The 14,206-nt window shown below is 36.2% G+C and overlaps 3 protein-coding genes across 5 annotated transcripts; all 3 read right to left on the reverse strand.

The window, feature by feature from the left end:
* Window positions 1–679: 679 nt before the first annotated feature.
* LOC103842803 (glutathione S-transferase U25) lies at window positions 680–6,288 on the reverse strand. 2 transcript variants are annotated; one of them, XR_004451496.1, is made up of 3 exons: window positions 5,908–6,288; window positions 5,394–5,826; window positions 680–786 (listed from the first exon to the last, which is right to left on the reverse strand). XR_004451496.1 is itself a non-coding variant. In XM_018655054.2 (2 exons), the coding sequence occupies exons 1-2, from the start codon at window positions 6,220–6,222 to the stop codon at window positions 5,482–5,484; spliced, it is 660 nt and encodes a 219-aa protein (XP_018510570.1). In that variant the 5' UTR covers window positions 6,223–6,288; the 3' UTR covers window positions 5,389–5,481. The 2 variants fall into 2 exon arrangements, 1 of the variants encoding a protein (XP_018510570.1); XM_018655054.2 differs by lacking the exon at window positions 680–786 and having other exon boundaries at window positions 5,389–5,826.
* A 4,275-nt stretch (window positions 6,289–10,563) lies between these two features.
* On the reverse strand, window positions 10,564–12,734 carry LOC103842804 (glutathione S-transferase U25). 2 transcript variants are annotated; one of them, XM_018655053.2, is made up of 2 exons: window positions 11,204–12,734; window positions 10,564–11,035 (listed from the first exon to the last, which is right to left on the reverse strand). In XM_018655053.2, the coding sequence occupies exons 1-2, from the start codon at window positions 11,439–11,441 to the stop codon at window positions 10,704–10,706; spliced, it is 570 nt and encodes a 189-aa protein (XP_018510569.1). In that variant the 5' UTR covers window positions 11,442–12,734; the 3' UTR covers window positions 10,564–10,703. The 2 variants fall into 2 exon arrangements, with proteins under 2 accessions (XP_018510569.1, XP_009117716.1); XM_009119468.3 differs by having other exon boundaries at window positions 10,564–11,048; window positions 11,127–12,734.
* Window positions 12,735–12,968: 234 nt separating this feature from the next.
* Window positions 12,969–13,989, reverse strand: LOC103842805 (glutathione S-transferase U25). Its single transcript, XM_009119469.3, has 2 exons — window positions 13,522–13,989; window positions 12,969–13,438 (listed from the first exon to the last, which is right to left on the reverse strand). The coding sequence occupies exons 1-2, from the start codon at window positions 13,834–13,836 to the stop codon at window positions 13,094–13,096; spliced, it is 660 nt and encodes a 219-aa protein (XP_009117717.2). The 5' UTR covers window positions 13,837–13,989; the 3' UTR covers window positions 12,969–13,093.
* Window positions 13,990–14,206: the final 217 nt, after the last annotated feature.

Below are 14,206 nucleotides of genomic sequence, written 5' to 3' on the forward strand. Positions count from 1 at the left end.
ATCCGAAATGATTTAGAATTTTAAAGAATATCCGATTTGATCCGTAAATAAAATTTAAAAAATAACTGAAAATTTAATAATAACGTTTATTACAAAAAATAAAATATTATTTACTTTTAAAATTTTAATACCTAATATAATAAATTTAATTCATAAAAATATTGTAAAACTTATATAAACTATAATATATATAACATATATATATAATTCTGTACATATATGTATATATATTCATATAATAGATCAAATTTGATAATTGCTCCTAAAAATATTGGTATTTGTGATTTGTTTTTTTTTAATTGTATTTTAGTAATTGATTTGTCTTGTAGAGTTACAGATATCCATATTTTTTGGTTCAATTCAAAACGGATAACGAATTGAATCAAAAATTATAAATATTTTGCCCAACTTTATCAGTAAACAATAAAAATAATATATATATAGTTTAGCTTTTGATTTGTTATTTGTTTTGATTCGAACCGAAAAATCTAAAGTTTTATTTGAACCATGCATATGAATTTTATATTAAAAAATACAAAGTATATAGTATGAACACATTTATGAATATAGTGTGAACGCGTTAACATATTTATTATCAAATCATTATGAGGCTGCCACGTGTCTATTATAGTGTGAATGTATTTATTATAATGCTTCTCCTTTAATATATAAGGGATTATTAATAACTAACGGTCTTCAATATGTTAAATGTCTACACTCGATAAATCAGAATCTTCTTGCCTTCTTTCCCCAAGCATTTATCGTAATGAAACAAAGATGAAACATGTATAGGAAAGGAGGCTCAATAGCTTTCTATTAATCATATGAAAGGTATTTATACATACGTACAAAGTAGGGTTACAGTATTATACTGTATTTACAATAGAGTCCTTATAGGATCTTATATATACTTAACACGCCCCCTCAAGATGGTGGGAGTTGACGAACACCAATCTTGACACGCAGGTCTTGAAAGCGAGCACGAGGAAGAGGCTTCGTGAGTCCATCCGCGAGCTGATCATGAGTAGAAACGTGAGCAACACGCAGGTGTCCAAGCTGGATATGGCCCCTGACAAAATGATAGTCAAGCGCAAGATGTTTCATGCGAGAGTGAAAGACTGGGTTGGCACATAAGTATGTGGCTCCGATGTTGTCGCAGTAAATCGTCGGAGTCTGCTGCTGCTGAAAACCAAGTTCGTGAAGAAGAGAGGTTATCCATCGCAGTTCTGCAGCAGTGTTAGCGACAGAACGATACTCAGCCTCTGTCGAAGAACGGGCAACACCTTTCTGCTTCTTCGAGGTCCATGAGATAGGTTGGTTTCCAAGATAAACGATATATGCATTCGTGGATACATAATCGTCAGAGTCTCCTGCCCAATCAGAGTCAGAGAAAGCATGAAGGACAGGTTTACTCTGTTTTTGCAGGAAGATGCCATGGCTAAGTGTCCCTGAGAGGTAACGAAGAACTCGTTTCACGGCTTGCAAGTGATCAGTCGTAGGCATATGCATATACTGAGAGAGCTTGTTCACCGCATAAGAGATGTCCGGACGCGTAAGAGCAAGATACTGCAGGCTACCTACAAGACGTCGATACTCATGAGGATCAGACAGAGTCGTACCAGACTTGATAGAGAGCTTCGGAGATGATGGCAATGGAGTCGCAACAGGCTTCGCATTGAGCATGTTAGCTTTGGTGAGGAGATCGGTTATATATTTCCTCTGCATCAGATGTAACCCGCGTGGTGTCCTGATCGCTTCAATACCAAGAAAATAACCTAGCGAGCCCATGTCTTTGATAGAGAACTTATGAGAAACAGCGTCAATGACCTGTTGTATCATGGAAGGAGAACTACCAGTAATAAGAATATCGTCCACGTACACAAGAAAGTAGACGTAGTGACCATTGTGTTTGAGGATAAAGAGAGATGTGTCCGACATGGAGTTTCTGAAACCGATCGTCGTGAGATATGTCTTTAGTTCAGAGTACCACGCGCGTGGAGCCTGTTTGAGGCCGTAGAGGGCTTTCCGAAGACGGCACACATGTGATGGCTTGCTGGGATCAGTAAAGCCTGGAGGTTGGACCATGAAGACTTCCTCGTTAAGGTGACCTTGTAAGAAGGCCGTATTGACGTCGATTTGTCGAACCGGCCAGTCACAATTAACTGCCAAACCAAGGATGATCCGAATCGTGGTCGACTTAATGACAGGGCTGAAGGTATCAGTGTAGTCAAGACCAGGTTGCTGATGATAGCCTTTCGCCACAATACGCGCCTTATACTTATCTATCGAACCATCTGGGTTATATTTGATAGTGAACACCCAGCGACAACCAACAACATTCACTCTTTCACTTGCTGCAACCAAATCCCACGTATAATTTTCATTTGTGGAGGTAAACTCAGTACTCATAGCCTTACGCCAATGAGCATGTTTCATCGCTTGTTGCCACGTAGTAGGAATCCAGTGGGGATCACATTGAACCTGAGCTGCATTGTTGTATTTGGTGGCAGGTTTGACGATGTTATTACGCGACCTGGTAGTCATTGGATGACGTTCCGAAGCAGCCGGAGGTGGTTGTTGCGGTTCTGGAGCTGGAGGAGGTTGTTGCGGTTCTGGAGCTGGAGGAGATTGTTGTTGTTGCTCCAAAGATGCAACTGGAGACATTGGTGCAGTGGGGATAGGCGCAGCAGGTGGCGCAGACGATGATGACGAAGGGGACTGTGACTGCTGCAACGGAGGTGGAGAATCTGAGCCCGAGGAGCCAGTGTTCGTAGCCAACTGAGGTGATTGTATGAGTGTCGATGTTGCGGGGATTATAGTGACAGGTGGAGCTTGGTTTTGGCGGGTTTGGGAAGCTGGCTGGGGATCGATGTTTGGCTTAGTGAGAGAGATATAAGGGAATTGGGTTTCATTGAAACGAACATGGCGAGTGGTGTAGATACGGCCAGTGGTGGGATCTAAGCAATGATAAGCACTTTGGGTAAGAGAATAGCCAATAAAAACACAAGGTAATGAGCGCTTTTCAAGCTTGTTTTGAGCGTATGGTCTCAGCCATGGGTAAGCAAGACAGCCAAAGGTGCGGAGTTTAGAGTAGTTAGGAGGTTGATGAAAGAGTTTTAGGTATGGTGATTGGTTGGCAAGAAGAGGGGTTGGCATACGGTTTATCAGAAAGACAGCAGTGGCAAAAGCACATGGCCACAAGGTAAGAGGCATTTGTGCCTTAGAGAGTAAAGAGAGACCAGTTTCGACAATGTGGCGGTGTTTTCTCTCGGAGAGACCGTTATGCTCAGGAGTATGTGGGGGTGTGGTCAGGTGAGAGATACCCTGGCTGGACAGATATTGTCGAAGGGCTAGATATTCGCCCCCATTATCACTGTAGAGGTTCTGAATTTTGGTTTGAAATCTTGTTTCAACAAGGGGTTTAAAGAGTAAAAAGATATCTTTGACTTGTGATTTGGCTGTAAGTGGATATAACCAAGTATATCTTGTATAGTGGTCAACAAAGAGGAGATAGTATTTGAAGTTTTCAGAAGATAAGATGGGAGATTGCCAAACATCAGAGAATATATATTGGAGGGGTTTTGTGGAGATGATTGAGCTTGTTTGAAAAGGAATTTTATGAGTTTTATTGAGAAGACAATCATTGCAAGGAGAAACTGAAACAGAGTTTGAAAGACATGGTAAAGAAAACTTGGAAACAATGCTTTTAAGAATAGAAGAAGATGGGTGGCCTAGGCGATGATGCCATTGGGTAAGAGAGGCCTTTGTGTCTGGGTAAATGGCGTGGGCAGTGGGAGAGGTTTTCGCAGACATAGGCCACTCATACAATTCACCCTTCGTTTGGCCTTGAAGCAACCGGACCCCCGTGCTGAGATCCTTCACCTGAAAAGAAGCAGGAAAGAATTCCACAGACACTTGATTAGCATTGCAAAGCCGATAAACAGATATCAAATTCTTATCAACAGCAGGTACACAAAGAATATCTTTAAGAACCAAGGATTTTGATGAAGTAGGGACAGAGGTGGAACCGATATGTGTGATCTGTAGCCCTGAGCCATCTGCAATGGCGACTTCATCACCACCGTGATATGGTTGGTGCAACGCTAAGTTATTCAGGTCTGAGGTCAGGTGATGAGTAGCCCCACTATCAAGCAACCAAGGAGCCGAGTTATACGGGAAGGAAGCAGCGAGATTGGCGCGAGGTTGCCACTGTGACGGTTGAGGTGTGGTTCCTGAGGAAAGCGCCATACCATTTTGTTGCAGTTGAGGACAGCGTCTTGCGCTATGACCGAAGATGCCGCAAATTTGGCACTTTCCCTGATAGCCCCGTGGGGTGTTTGAGTTAGAGTTTGGCTGGAACTGTTGTGGTTGCCAAGTCGAATGACCACCACGAGAGCCACCACGTCGCTGCGTCTGCTGGCGGTTTGTGAAGTTGTTGCCATTTCCTCGAGAGTTACTGTAGTTGGCCGTAACTGGTGTGGGAAGGATAGCAGGTTGCTTTGTTTGGAGTTTGACTTCCTGGTTGATGAGCTTCTCATGTAGCTCGGTGATGGATGGAGGGGTGTCGCGACTCTCAATTTGATCAATGAGAGTCTTGTAGTCCTCGGGAAGACCTTCAAGAATCGTGTCAATCTGGTCTTCAGGATCCTCTGGTTTGCCGAGGAGAGCAAGTTGATCGAAGATAGTAGTGAGCCCTTGAACATACTCACTGATGGATTTGTTGCCCTTCGATGCATGCTTGAGTTGTTGTTGAAGTTGCTTGACATGGCCCCTGCTCGGTTTAGCATACGTAGCGGTGAGTGTGCTCCATATCTCAGCCGCTGTGTTTGTGTTAGAGAGAATGGGCTGCAAGGTTGTGGTCATAGCCCCAAGTAAACCGCTATAGATCAACCGATCTTGGCGTTTCCAGATCGTGTAAGCCGGGTTTGTTTCAGTACCGGCCTCTGTGGTCATCGTTGGGGAGGGGATGACTTGCGATCCATCAATGTGACCAGCAAGGTCATATCCATCAAGGAGTGCGTGGATCTGTCGACTCCACATCAGAAAGTTCGAGGCAGTGAGCTTCGTAACATTGGACATGTTAACATTAAGGATGGTGTTTTTGTCATTGGAGACAAGGACAGTTTCAGTTGATGATGCAGGAGAGTTGGCCATGATGAAAACCGTGAAGAGGGGGGTGAGAGAGTTTGAAGAGATGAGAAGAAGGGAGGGGAGAAAAGCGTAGAATGTTTTAGGTCAGATCAAACTGCTCTGATACCATATAGGAAAGGAGGCTCAATAGCTTTCTATTAATCATATGAAAGGTATTTATACATACGTACAAAGTAGGGTTACAGTATTATACTGTATTTACAATAGAGTCCTTATAGGATCTTATATATACTTAACAACATGCTCTTATTACCCAAACCACCTCGCAGAATGATTGTATTATTATGATGGCTTGAAGCATAGCAAAAACAAAACATAAAAATGACCGATCTACTCGACCCGTTTTTTCTTCTTTAGCTCAGGAACGAGCTCAGTGACCTTCTCTGAATCAGGAAGAGACTTAGCCACACTGTCTCTCTTCACACACCTTTTAGCCCAAGCAATAATTTTAGGACACTCTGCTTCGATGCTAAAATTCCCATACTTCTCAAAAGCGTCGAACCAGCAGTAGTATCCAATCAGAGCTATGTCCACATAACCAAATGTTTCGCCTCCAAAGTAAGTCCTGTCTCCAAGCTCGGACTCTACCGTCTTGAGCATCTCTACGAACTCCTTCTTCCCCTCCTCTTGCTCCTCACCGTTCGCTCCCCACATCAATTTCCCTAGACCGGGCAGCTAACCACATTTTGTTAATTATATTAAACCAAATATTAACGTTTCTTGCCTTTCGATCTTTATAAGTTTTTTTTATTTTACCATTTGGTCGATGAAATTTCCCCAAAACCTGGCCTGAGCTCTTTGGTAAGGATCAGAAGGAAGGAGGGGGTTCGCCTTTGGCCAAGTCTCGTCAATGAATTCGACCTGGATGAGAGATTCACAGACCGGTTTGCCATTGTGGATGAGAACCGGTATTTTCTTATGAACCGGGTTCATCTCGAGGAGCAAGGCACTTTTATTACACAGATCTTGTTCTATGTAATCGAATTTTATGTTTTTCTCCTCTAGAGCAATCCTCGTCCTCACTCCGAACAAACTCGGCCAGTAATCCAGAAGAATCACCTCGTCCACCATTGTTACTGAGATATTCTATTATTTGTTTGTTTTGTGTCTTAATGAAGGTGTGTGGTGAAGAGAAGCAAGGTTACTGGAGTATTATTTATAGTGGATATGCCCCCTGTTCGAAACTACGCTAGGCGCTAGTCGGGCGGTGACTCCGGGCCTAGCGAGTTATCGAAAAATCGGGGATTAATCGGGGTATACGCGGGGACTAGTTTTTATTATTATTATATTTATAATAATATTTAAATTAAATATATAATATAAATATATTAGAATGTAATAGTTTTTTTGTATATTATTGAAGTTTTAATTTATTGGTTTAACAAAAGTTATTGTTAATGTCATATTTTTATTACAATAATGTTTATATATGTGTCAGTATATGTACATACGTCCAAAGACGTTGTGGTCTATTGGTGTTTGATGTAGTCAACCTCTTATGAGGTACAGGGATCGATCCACCAATAGGGTGTTTTTAATTAAATTTTTGGGCAGCCTCATGTATGAGAGACAAAGGGATCACTGCAGTACGGTTTGAGACGGACTGCATGGACTTAGTGGATATGACTACAAACCCGATGGACTGGCCAGCTTTCGCGACAGAGATCGAGGTGTTCCAGAGGTTACAGGAAGACTTCGAGGATGTGAGACTGTCTCATATTCCTCGAAGCCGAAATGGCCGGGCAGATGGATTAGCAAAAGATGCAAGGACCAGAGGTTTTATCTTCTCCCATATAGATCAGACCCGGACAGATGGAGATGCTCCTCGGAGAATCAACTCGTCTGCTCTCCACTTGATCTAGCTTAAATGGATAGACGACAAAAAAAAAAAATTAATTTTTTTTTAAAAAAAACACCTATGAAACAAAGTCCCACATCGGTTAAACATAAGGAGGGGTGATGCTAAAGACGCCTATAAATACTCATTTAGAGTTGCCATCATTATAACTTGCAATTGGGTTTCCATAAACCTGCTGTAGGCCCAATAGTTCAATTTTTTTTGAGTTTTAAGCGTTTAAGACTGGTAATATTACGCGGTCAACGCGGATAATACGCGGTCAAAGCGTGTTAACGCGGTCCAGCGCCTAGTGTGACCGATCAGGTCATAATCGCGGCGGTTGGACTCCGAGCAACGCCTAAGCGGCCGCCTAGGCGGCTAGGCGGCCGCGTTTTCGAACAGGGCCCAACAAAAAGAGAATGGACCCACGATACTTTATTGACAACTTTTAAATAAATTTTAACACGTATTTTATTCAGGTATGTGACTTTTAGCTTTTGCAGCTTTGGGTAAAGTTAATTTCATATATATTAAAAATGAAACATTAAAACATTTGAATTAACAATGTGTCATCACCACAATAATTTTTAAAATTTCTAAAAAAAATAAGTTGGTCCACCAAAATATATAATGATTTTTTATTAAACTTAACCATAAATTAATTACTAATGTTCTTCACTCTTTCCATAAATAAAAATTACGAAATTTCTTAATGTGGTTAAAGTATATATGATTTTGAATAATAAAGATTTAATAAAAATTAGTGTATTTTTATCATTTTTTTATTTTAACTTATTAAAATAAATTAAACAACTGCATTAACCGTATAATTAAAATTTTAAATTTTTGAAAACAACTATAAATTACTGAAACTGTTAAAAATCTCACATTAAAATTTTCGTGGACCATGGTTTAAAATTTTTATTACAGGATACAAAAGATTACACAATCATATAAGTATGAAATCTCATTTAATAAATATTAAGATTAATATATATATATATATATATATATATTAATATCATTTAAATTAAACTATATACCATATAAAAATATAAAAAATATTTTAATTTTGAAATTTGCTTTGTAATTATCTTTTTGATAAATGCTTTGAACAAATATTGAAAACTTAAAATTTAAATTTTAAATTTACATTGAATTCTTTTAAAAAATTATAAATTACTAAAATGATTAAACATCACACAGTGAAATTTTTTGTTATTAGTGATTTAAAGTTTTTGTTATAAAAAGATACAAATGATTAAATAAAAATATGTGTTGACATAATTATTTAATAAATATCAATATTAAAATATACTATATATCTATGTTAATCTCATTTAAATTTATTTATAGACCATATAAAATAGAAAAAGTGTTTGTTCGGATAAAACAAATTATTTATGTGTTCTCATCAATTTAGTAATATATGAAATAGTTACTGAATTTTAATATTTAATATATTTATCATTACATAATATGTAAGAGAATACATAAAAATAATGTTTATATAATATTCATCACGCGAAAGGCATGGGTCTTAACCTAGTATAATGATATACTATGTGTTCCCTACACTATGTGCCGTGAGATTTAAAAAATAATAATTTATATTTCAATATAAATTTTGATTTAATTGAACATAAAATTAAGATAAAATAAATAATTTTGTCTACTTTAAATTATAATCTTAGATAGATTTTTATCTATTTTTGGATAAAATATATTAAATAAACTTGGATAAAATTAATTAAAAAATTTGATATTAAAGTCGTATAATTATTAAAGAGTATAACTAAACAATATTTCTAAAATTTGTAGATATACAAAAGAGCTAATATATTATGATTAATTTTTTTTTAAACTGTAAAAAAAATGTAAATCCTTTTTAGTAGTAAATTTATATAATTATAAAAAATAGATATAAATAATATTTAAAATTTGTAAAATATTATTATATTTTATTATTATGCTATTTATTTCATATTTGAATTGATTTATTTCAATGATGATGTATAATTTACTATCATATTCTATACAAAATTTCAAAAATATAAATAAACAATAAATATAATTGTTCATATCACATTTAGTCATAAGTCATGTCATCAATTCTATTATGTCGTTTCGTACTTATTTAGTAAAAATGATTGTATAGAGGACGTGTGTCAAAATCACTTTGCAAATAATGTTTAGAAGACTATCACAATGTTACATAGCTAATTTTTCAGTTTTTATAATTTTAATATAAATGTTATACTGTATAGTAATTATATCCATACTTATTAATTTGAATTACACTATTATTTAAGTCAAAATGTATTTCAGTATTCTCTTAACACACACTCTAGTAATATCGACAGTAGTTTGTTTGTCTTTTCAAATAGATAACTAAGAGTTGGGAACAAATCCGAAAATATCTAATATAATTATATCCAAACATATCTTTGTAGGATCTTTTAAAATATGTCTGTAGAGTCTAGACGCTTATTAATTGGATTTAAGGACCAGATTTTTTAAGAACAAAAACTAATCAAATTACCACGTAGATTATTAAATAAATAATATAAAATTAGAAAAAATAGTTAAAAAAATGACTCTAATTTTAAATAACGTCACCAGCCAAAACCCTAAATTTTAAATAATAAATTCTAGACCCTAAATTCTATACTCAAATTCTAGATCATAAACCCAAACTCTATACTCTAAACCCAAATTCTAGATCTTAAACCATAAATCCAAATCTTATATCTTAATTTAGAATTTAAGATTTATAGTTTAAGATTTACCTGGCAGCATTAGCGTCATTAAAATTGACGTCATTTTTCCTTGTTACTTTTTAAAAACGTTTATATTTTTTATTTAATAATCTAACGTGATGTTTTGATTGGTCATAAAAGATGATATAAATTTAAAGGTTCACCCCCTAAAAGTATCATTAACGGTAGTTTCTAAACAATGACATCTTACAAAAATAATAATAAGATATGGTAAAGTAAGAAAGAGAAATAAGAAAAAGTAAGATTAGTTTTAGGACCGAACAAGAAGGAGTTTCTATAGCTGTTGTTTTCCTATTGGTCTGATTGCTTTTACAAGATAAAGATTTAATCAGATAAATATATTATATTAAAATAATAATATAAATGCATATGAAACTGTGTCGGAGATATTTCACCATTAATGATGCTCTAAGGTGAACCTAAGTTTTGTTTTAAATATTAGATAGCACACATTATATTATTGTATAATTTTTAATTCTATTACATATAATTTAAGAGCAAATTTAATGGCACGTTTTTAATTGGACCTAAAAGTACTTGGGATGAATCTTTGACACTTGCCAGAACTGATATGTTTGGATACTCTGAAAGTCTGAAACCTAACTAATAAGTAACTACATTTTTTTTTTGATATCAGGAGATTGGGAGTAGAATCCATAATCCTTCCGAACCAACAACACATTATGTAATGTTAGTTTTGTTTAAGTGGTCACTCGAAACGTCTGACACAATAGCCCGTGGATAATGAATGATTATCCTATTTAGTTCTTTCCACCACAATCAAGATCTAGAAAATGAAGAACCATTAAAGCATTTCTCATAGTGAAACAACTGGAGGATGTTTGTATTATTATAATGATTTCAAACAAAGCTGGAACAAAACAAAAACTGAAAAGAAAAGAAAAAGACAGAACATAAATGATATTATAATTGATCTACTCGATACCCATTTTTTTCTTTAGCTCAGGAACGAGCTCAGTGACCTTCTCTGAATCAGGAAGAGACTTAGCCACACTGTCTCTCTTCATACACCTTTTAGCCCAAGCAATAATTTTAGGACACTCTGCTTTGATGCTAAAATTCCCATACTTCTCAAAAGCGTCGAACCAGCAGTAGTATCCAATCAGAGCTATGTCCACATAACCGAATGCTTCGCCTCCGAAGTAAGTCTTGTCTCCAAGCTCCGACTCTACGGTCTTGAGCATCTCTACGAACTCCTTCTTCCCCGCCTCTTGCTCCTCCCCTTTCGCTCCCCACATCAACCTCACTACCCCGGGCACCTAACCACATCTCGTTAACCAAATGAAACCAAATATTTATATTTTTGATAAAAATATTTATGATGTTTTTCCTTATACCATTTTGTCAATGAAGTCTCCCCAAAACTTAGCCTGAGCTCTTTGGTAAGGATCAGAAGGAAGGAGTGGGTTTTTACCTGCCCAAGTCTCGTCGATGTACTCGACCTGGATAAGAGATTCACATACTGGTTTGCCATTGTGGATGAGAACCGGTATTTTCTTATGAACCGGGTTCATCTCGAGGAGCAAGGCGCTTTTATTAAACAGATCTTGTTCTCTGTAGCCGAATTTAATGTCTTTCTCTTCAAGAGCAATCCTCGTCCTCACTCCGAACGTACTCGGCCAATAACCCAGAAGAATCACCTCGTCCGCCATTATTGTTGCTATTTGGTTAAGCTAGCTTACTGAGAAGCAAGTTATCGTAATTTATAGAGGATGTGCGGCATGTGCCCAACAAAATGAGAATGAATCCACAATCTTTGTTAAAAAGTTATATTGTTTGTATTGAAAACTTTTAAATAATACTAGTACGTAACTGGGCTTTTTCTTTTGCAGCTTTGCTTAAAGCTTATATAAAGTGTGATCGTTATACAATGGTTTGGTATTAGATTATAGCGTGGCATTAATAATCTGCGTCTTTTCTTTATGCTACTACAGCTGCATGGGTGGCTTGTTTAGCCATGCATACTTGATAATAATTATCACTCCGTTGAACTCAAAAAAGAGTAAGATAAATTTTGGAGGAGTTTATTTTTTTGTCGACAAATATCTAAATATTGGGGGTTTAAAGTTTTGTTTTTGTCTAAGAACATGCAAGCTTATAGTACAAAATTTAACGGGATAATAGTATAGGCTGTATAACATTAAGTTGCAAAAAAAAACTAATAAACTAGTGTGTACATATATATTTCATAGCTAATATTTTTTTGACACAGCTAAAGAATTTTTTAAAATTTACTTAATCTAGTGTATTAATTCTCAATATGCTATTATTTAACTCAAAAGTGTATTTAAAATTCTCTTCTTTTTTTTAACATACGGTCCAATATGTACACACTAGTACTACTAAGCAGTTTGTTTATCTGTTCTTAAAAAAATTAATAGCTGGGAACAAATGTGAAAGAATATCTAATATAGTTATAGTATCCAAACTAACATCCCTTTCAGTTAATTTTCAGAAAAAAAACATCTCTTCTCAGGCTCTTATAAAAACTTCTATGTTTTGTAGACGCTTTTTCCTTGTGAAATGAAAACGTAAAACAGCAACCCATGTAATAATCTGAATCAGTTTCACGTGGCTGAACGTCACCTAACACTTATTTTTGTTTGTTACCATTCTCACCTACTTTCTGGAACCACGTTTAAAAGGTGTGGTATGTTGCGCGGCATGTGTTAAATATAAGGGGCAGACCGAGAACATTATTTAGTATGGGGCACAACCGCACAAGGTTTAATTTGTATATAAATTAAAAAATTATAAATAAATTTCGATTAATTACTAAAGAATTAAAAAAAAAAACAGTGTGGGGCCTGTGCCACACCTACTTCTTAACTTGGACCCCCCCTGCTGCACTTCAGTTTCGGTTCAAACTTGTTTAATTATCTTACAAAAATCAACAAGAGAAAAGCTAACAAGACTTGCACATAACTCTAAACAGGAAGAAAAACTGAGTAGAACATGAACAGAGACCAAAAGGTCCAAAACTGATTTGATTTAAGGGCCAGTTTGAATAGCCCGTTTTATATTGGACCTAAAGTATCCGAATCGTTGTCAGGACTGCTATGGTTTTGCTTTTATTTGAAACAAACATGTTTAGATACCCTAAAACGACTCAAGAGTCTTCTTCAGATTTTTTCCATCACGATCGAGATCTAGAAGATTAAAAACCATTGAAGCATTTGTTTAGTGAAACTATTAGAGGATGTTTGTATTATTATGAGAACTTCAAATTTCAAACAGAGCAGAAACAAAACATCAACTGAAAAGGTACGAAAAAAGACAGAACATAGATTAAGTTATAACAGAACTACTCGATGCCAATTTTTTTCTTTAGCTCAGGAACGAACTTAGTGATCTTGTCTGAATCAGGAAGAGACTTAGCCACACTCTCTCTCTTCATACACCTTTTAGCCCAAGCAATCAGCTTTGGACACTCTGCTTCGATGCTAAAATTCCCACACTTCTCCAAAACGTCGAACCAGCAGTAGAATCCAATCATAGCTATATCCACATAACCGAATATTTCACCTCCAAAGTAAGTCTTGTCTCCAAGCTCAGACTCTAGCATCTTGAGCATCTCAATGAACTCCTTCGTCCCCGCCTCTTGCTCCTTTCCTTTCGCTCCCCATATCAACCTCGTTGGACCATACACCTAAAAACCACAATTGTTAATTAATCACATTAAACCAAACTCTAATAAAAGCTTAAATATTTAGAAAAAGTTTTTTTAGTTACCTTTTTGTCGATGAAATCTCCCCAAAACTTGGCCTGAGCTCTTTGGTAAGGATCAGAAGGAAGGAATGGGTTGCCCCCTGGCCAAGTCTCGTCGATGTACTCGACCTGGATGAGAGATTCACAAACCGGTTTACCATTGTGGATGAGAACCGGGATTTTCTTATGAACCGGGTTCATCTCGAGGAGAATCGGGCTCTTATTGAATAGGTCTTGTTCTCTGTAGTCGAACTTGATGTTCTTCTCCTCTAGAGCAACCCTCGTCCTCATTCCGAACATACTCGGCCAGTAATCCAGCAGAATCACCTCGTCCGCCATTGTTGCTCTTCCAATTAACCTCACTGAGATATACTAATGTGTTTGTTTTGGTGTCTTTAAGTGTATTATGGATAAAAGAAGCAAGGTTCGGTCATTTATATAAAGGACATAGTCAACAAGAAGAAATTGAATTGATTTTTGCTTCCTGATTAATACTGAAATGCATTAACTTTCGCATTAAAATTTTTTCCAAACTAGTAATAAATAAAATTTGTACTTAGCATTTTAATACTATGAAGTTGACTTGACTGAACATATCCTTTTCATTAGCTTTAAGTCTTTAACATTAAAGTCAGAGATTGAGAAACATTAATGTTTGAATCTTTGACTTCTGACGTTAAAGTTAGTGAAAACGTAATCTATTCAAAAG

This window comes from Brassica rapa, chromosome A09, assembly GCF_000309985.2.
Source record: "Brassica rapa cultivar Chiifu-401-42 chromosome A09, CAAS_Brap_v3.01, whole genome shotgun sequence".
Lineage (NCBI taxonomy): Eukaryota > Viridiplantae > Streptophyta > Magnoliopsida > Brassicales > Brassicaceae > Brassica > Brassica rapa.

Bases quoted from the DNA above. Each gene is read 5' to 3' on its own strand.
- LOC103842803 (XM_018655054.2), bottom strand. From the start codon at position 6,222: ATGGTGGACGAGGTGATTCTTCTGGATTACTGGCCGAGTTTGTTCGGA. The intron at 5,827-5,907 runs GTAAAATAAAAA...AAATGTGGTTAG, and splicing joins GAAATTTCATCGACCAAATG to CTGCCCGGTCTAGGGAAATT.
- LOC103842805 (XM_009119469.3), bottom strand. From the start codon at position 13,836: ATGGCGGACGAGGTGATTCTGCTGGATTACTGGCCGAGTATGTTCGGA. The intron at 13,439-13,521 runs GTAACTAAAAAA...TGTGGTTTTTAG, and splicing joins GAGATTTCATCGACAAAAAG to GTGTATGGTCCAACGAGGTT.
- LOC103842804 (XM_009119468.3), bottom strand. From the start codon at position 11,441: ATGGCGGACGAGGTGATTCTTCTGGGTTATTGGCCGAGTACGTTCGGA. The intron at 11,049-11,126 runs GTATAAGGAAAA...AGATGTGGTTAG, and splicing joins GAGACTTCATTGACAAAATG to GTGCCCGGGGTAGTGAGGTT.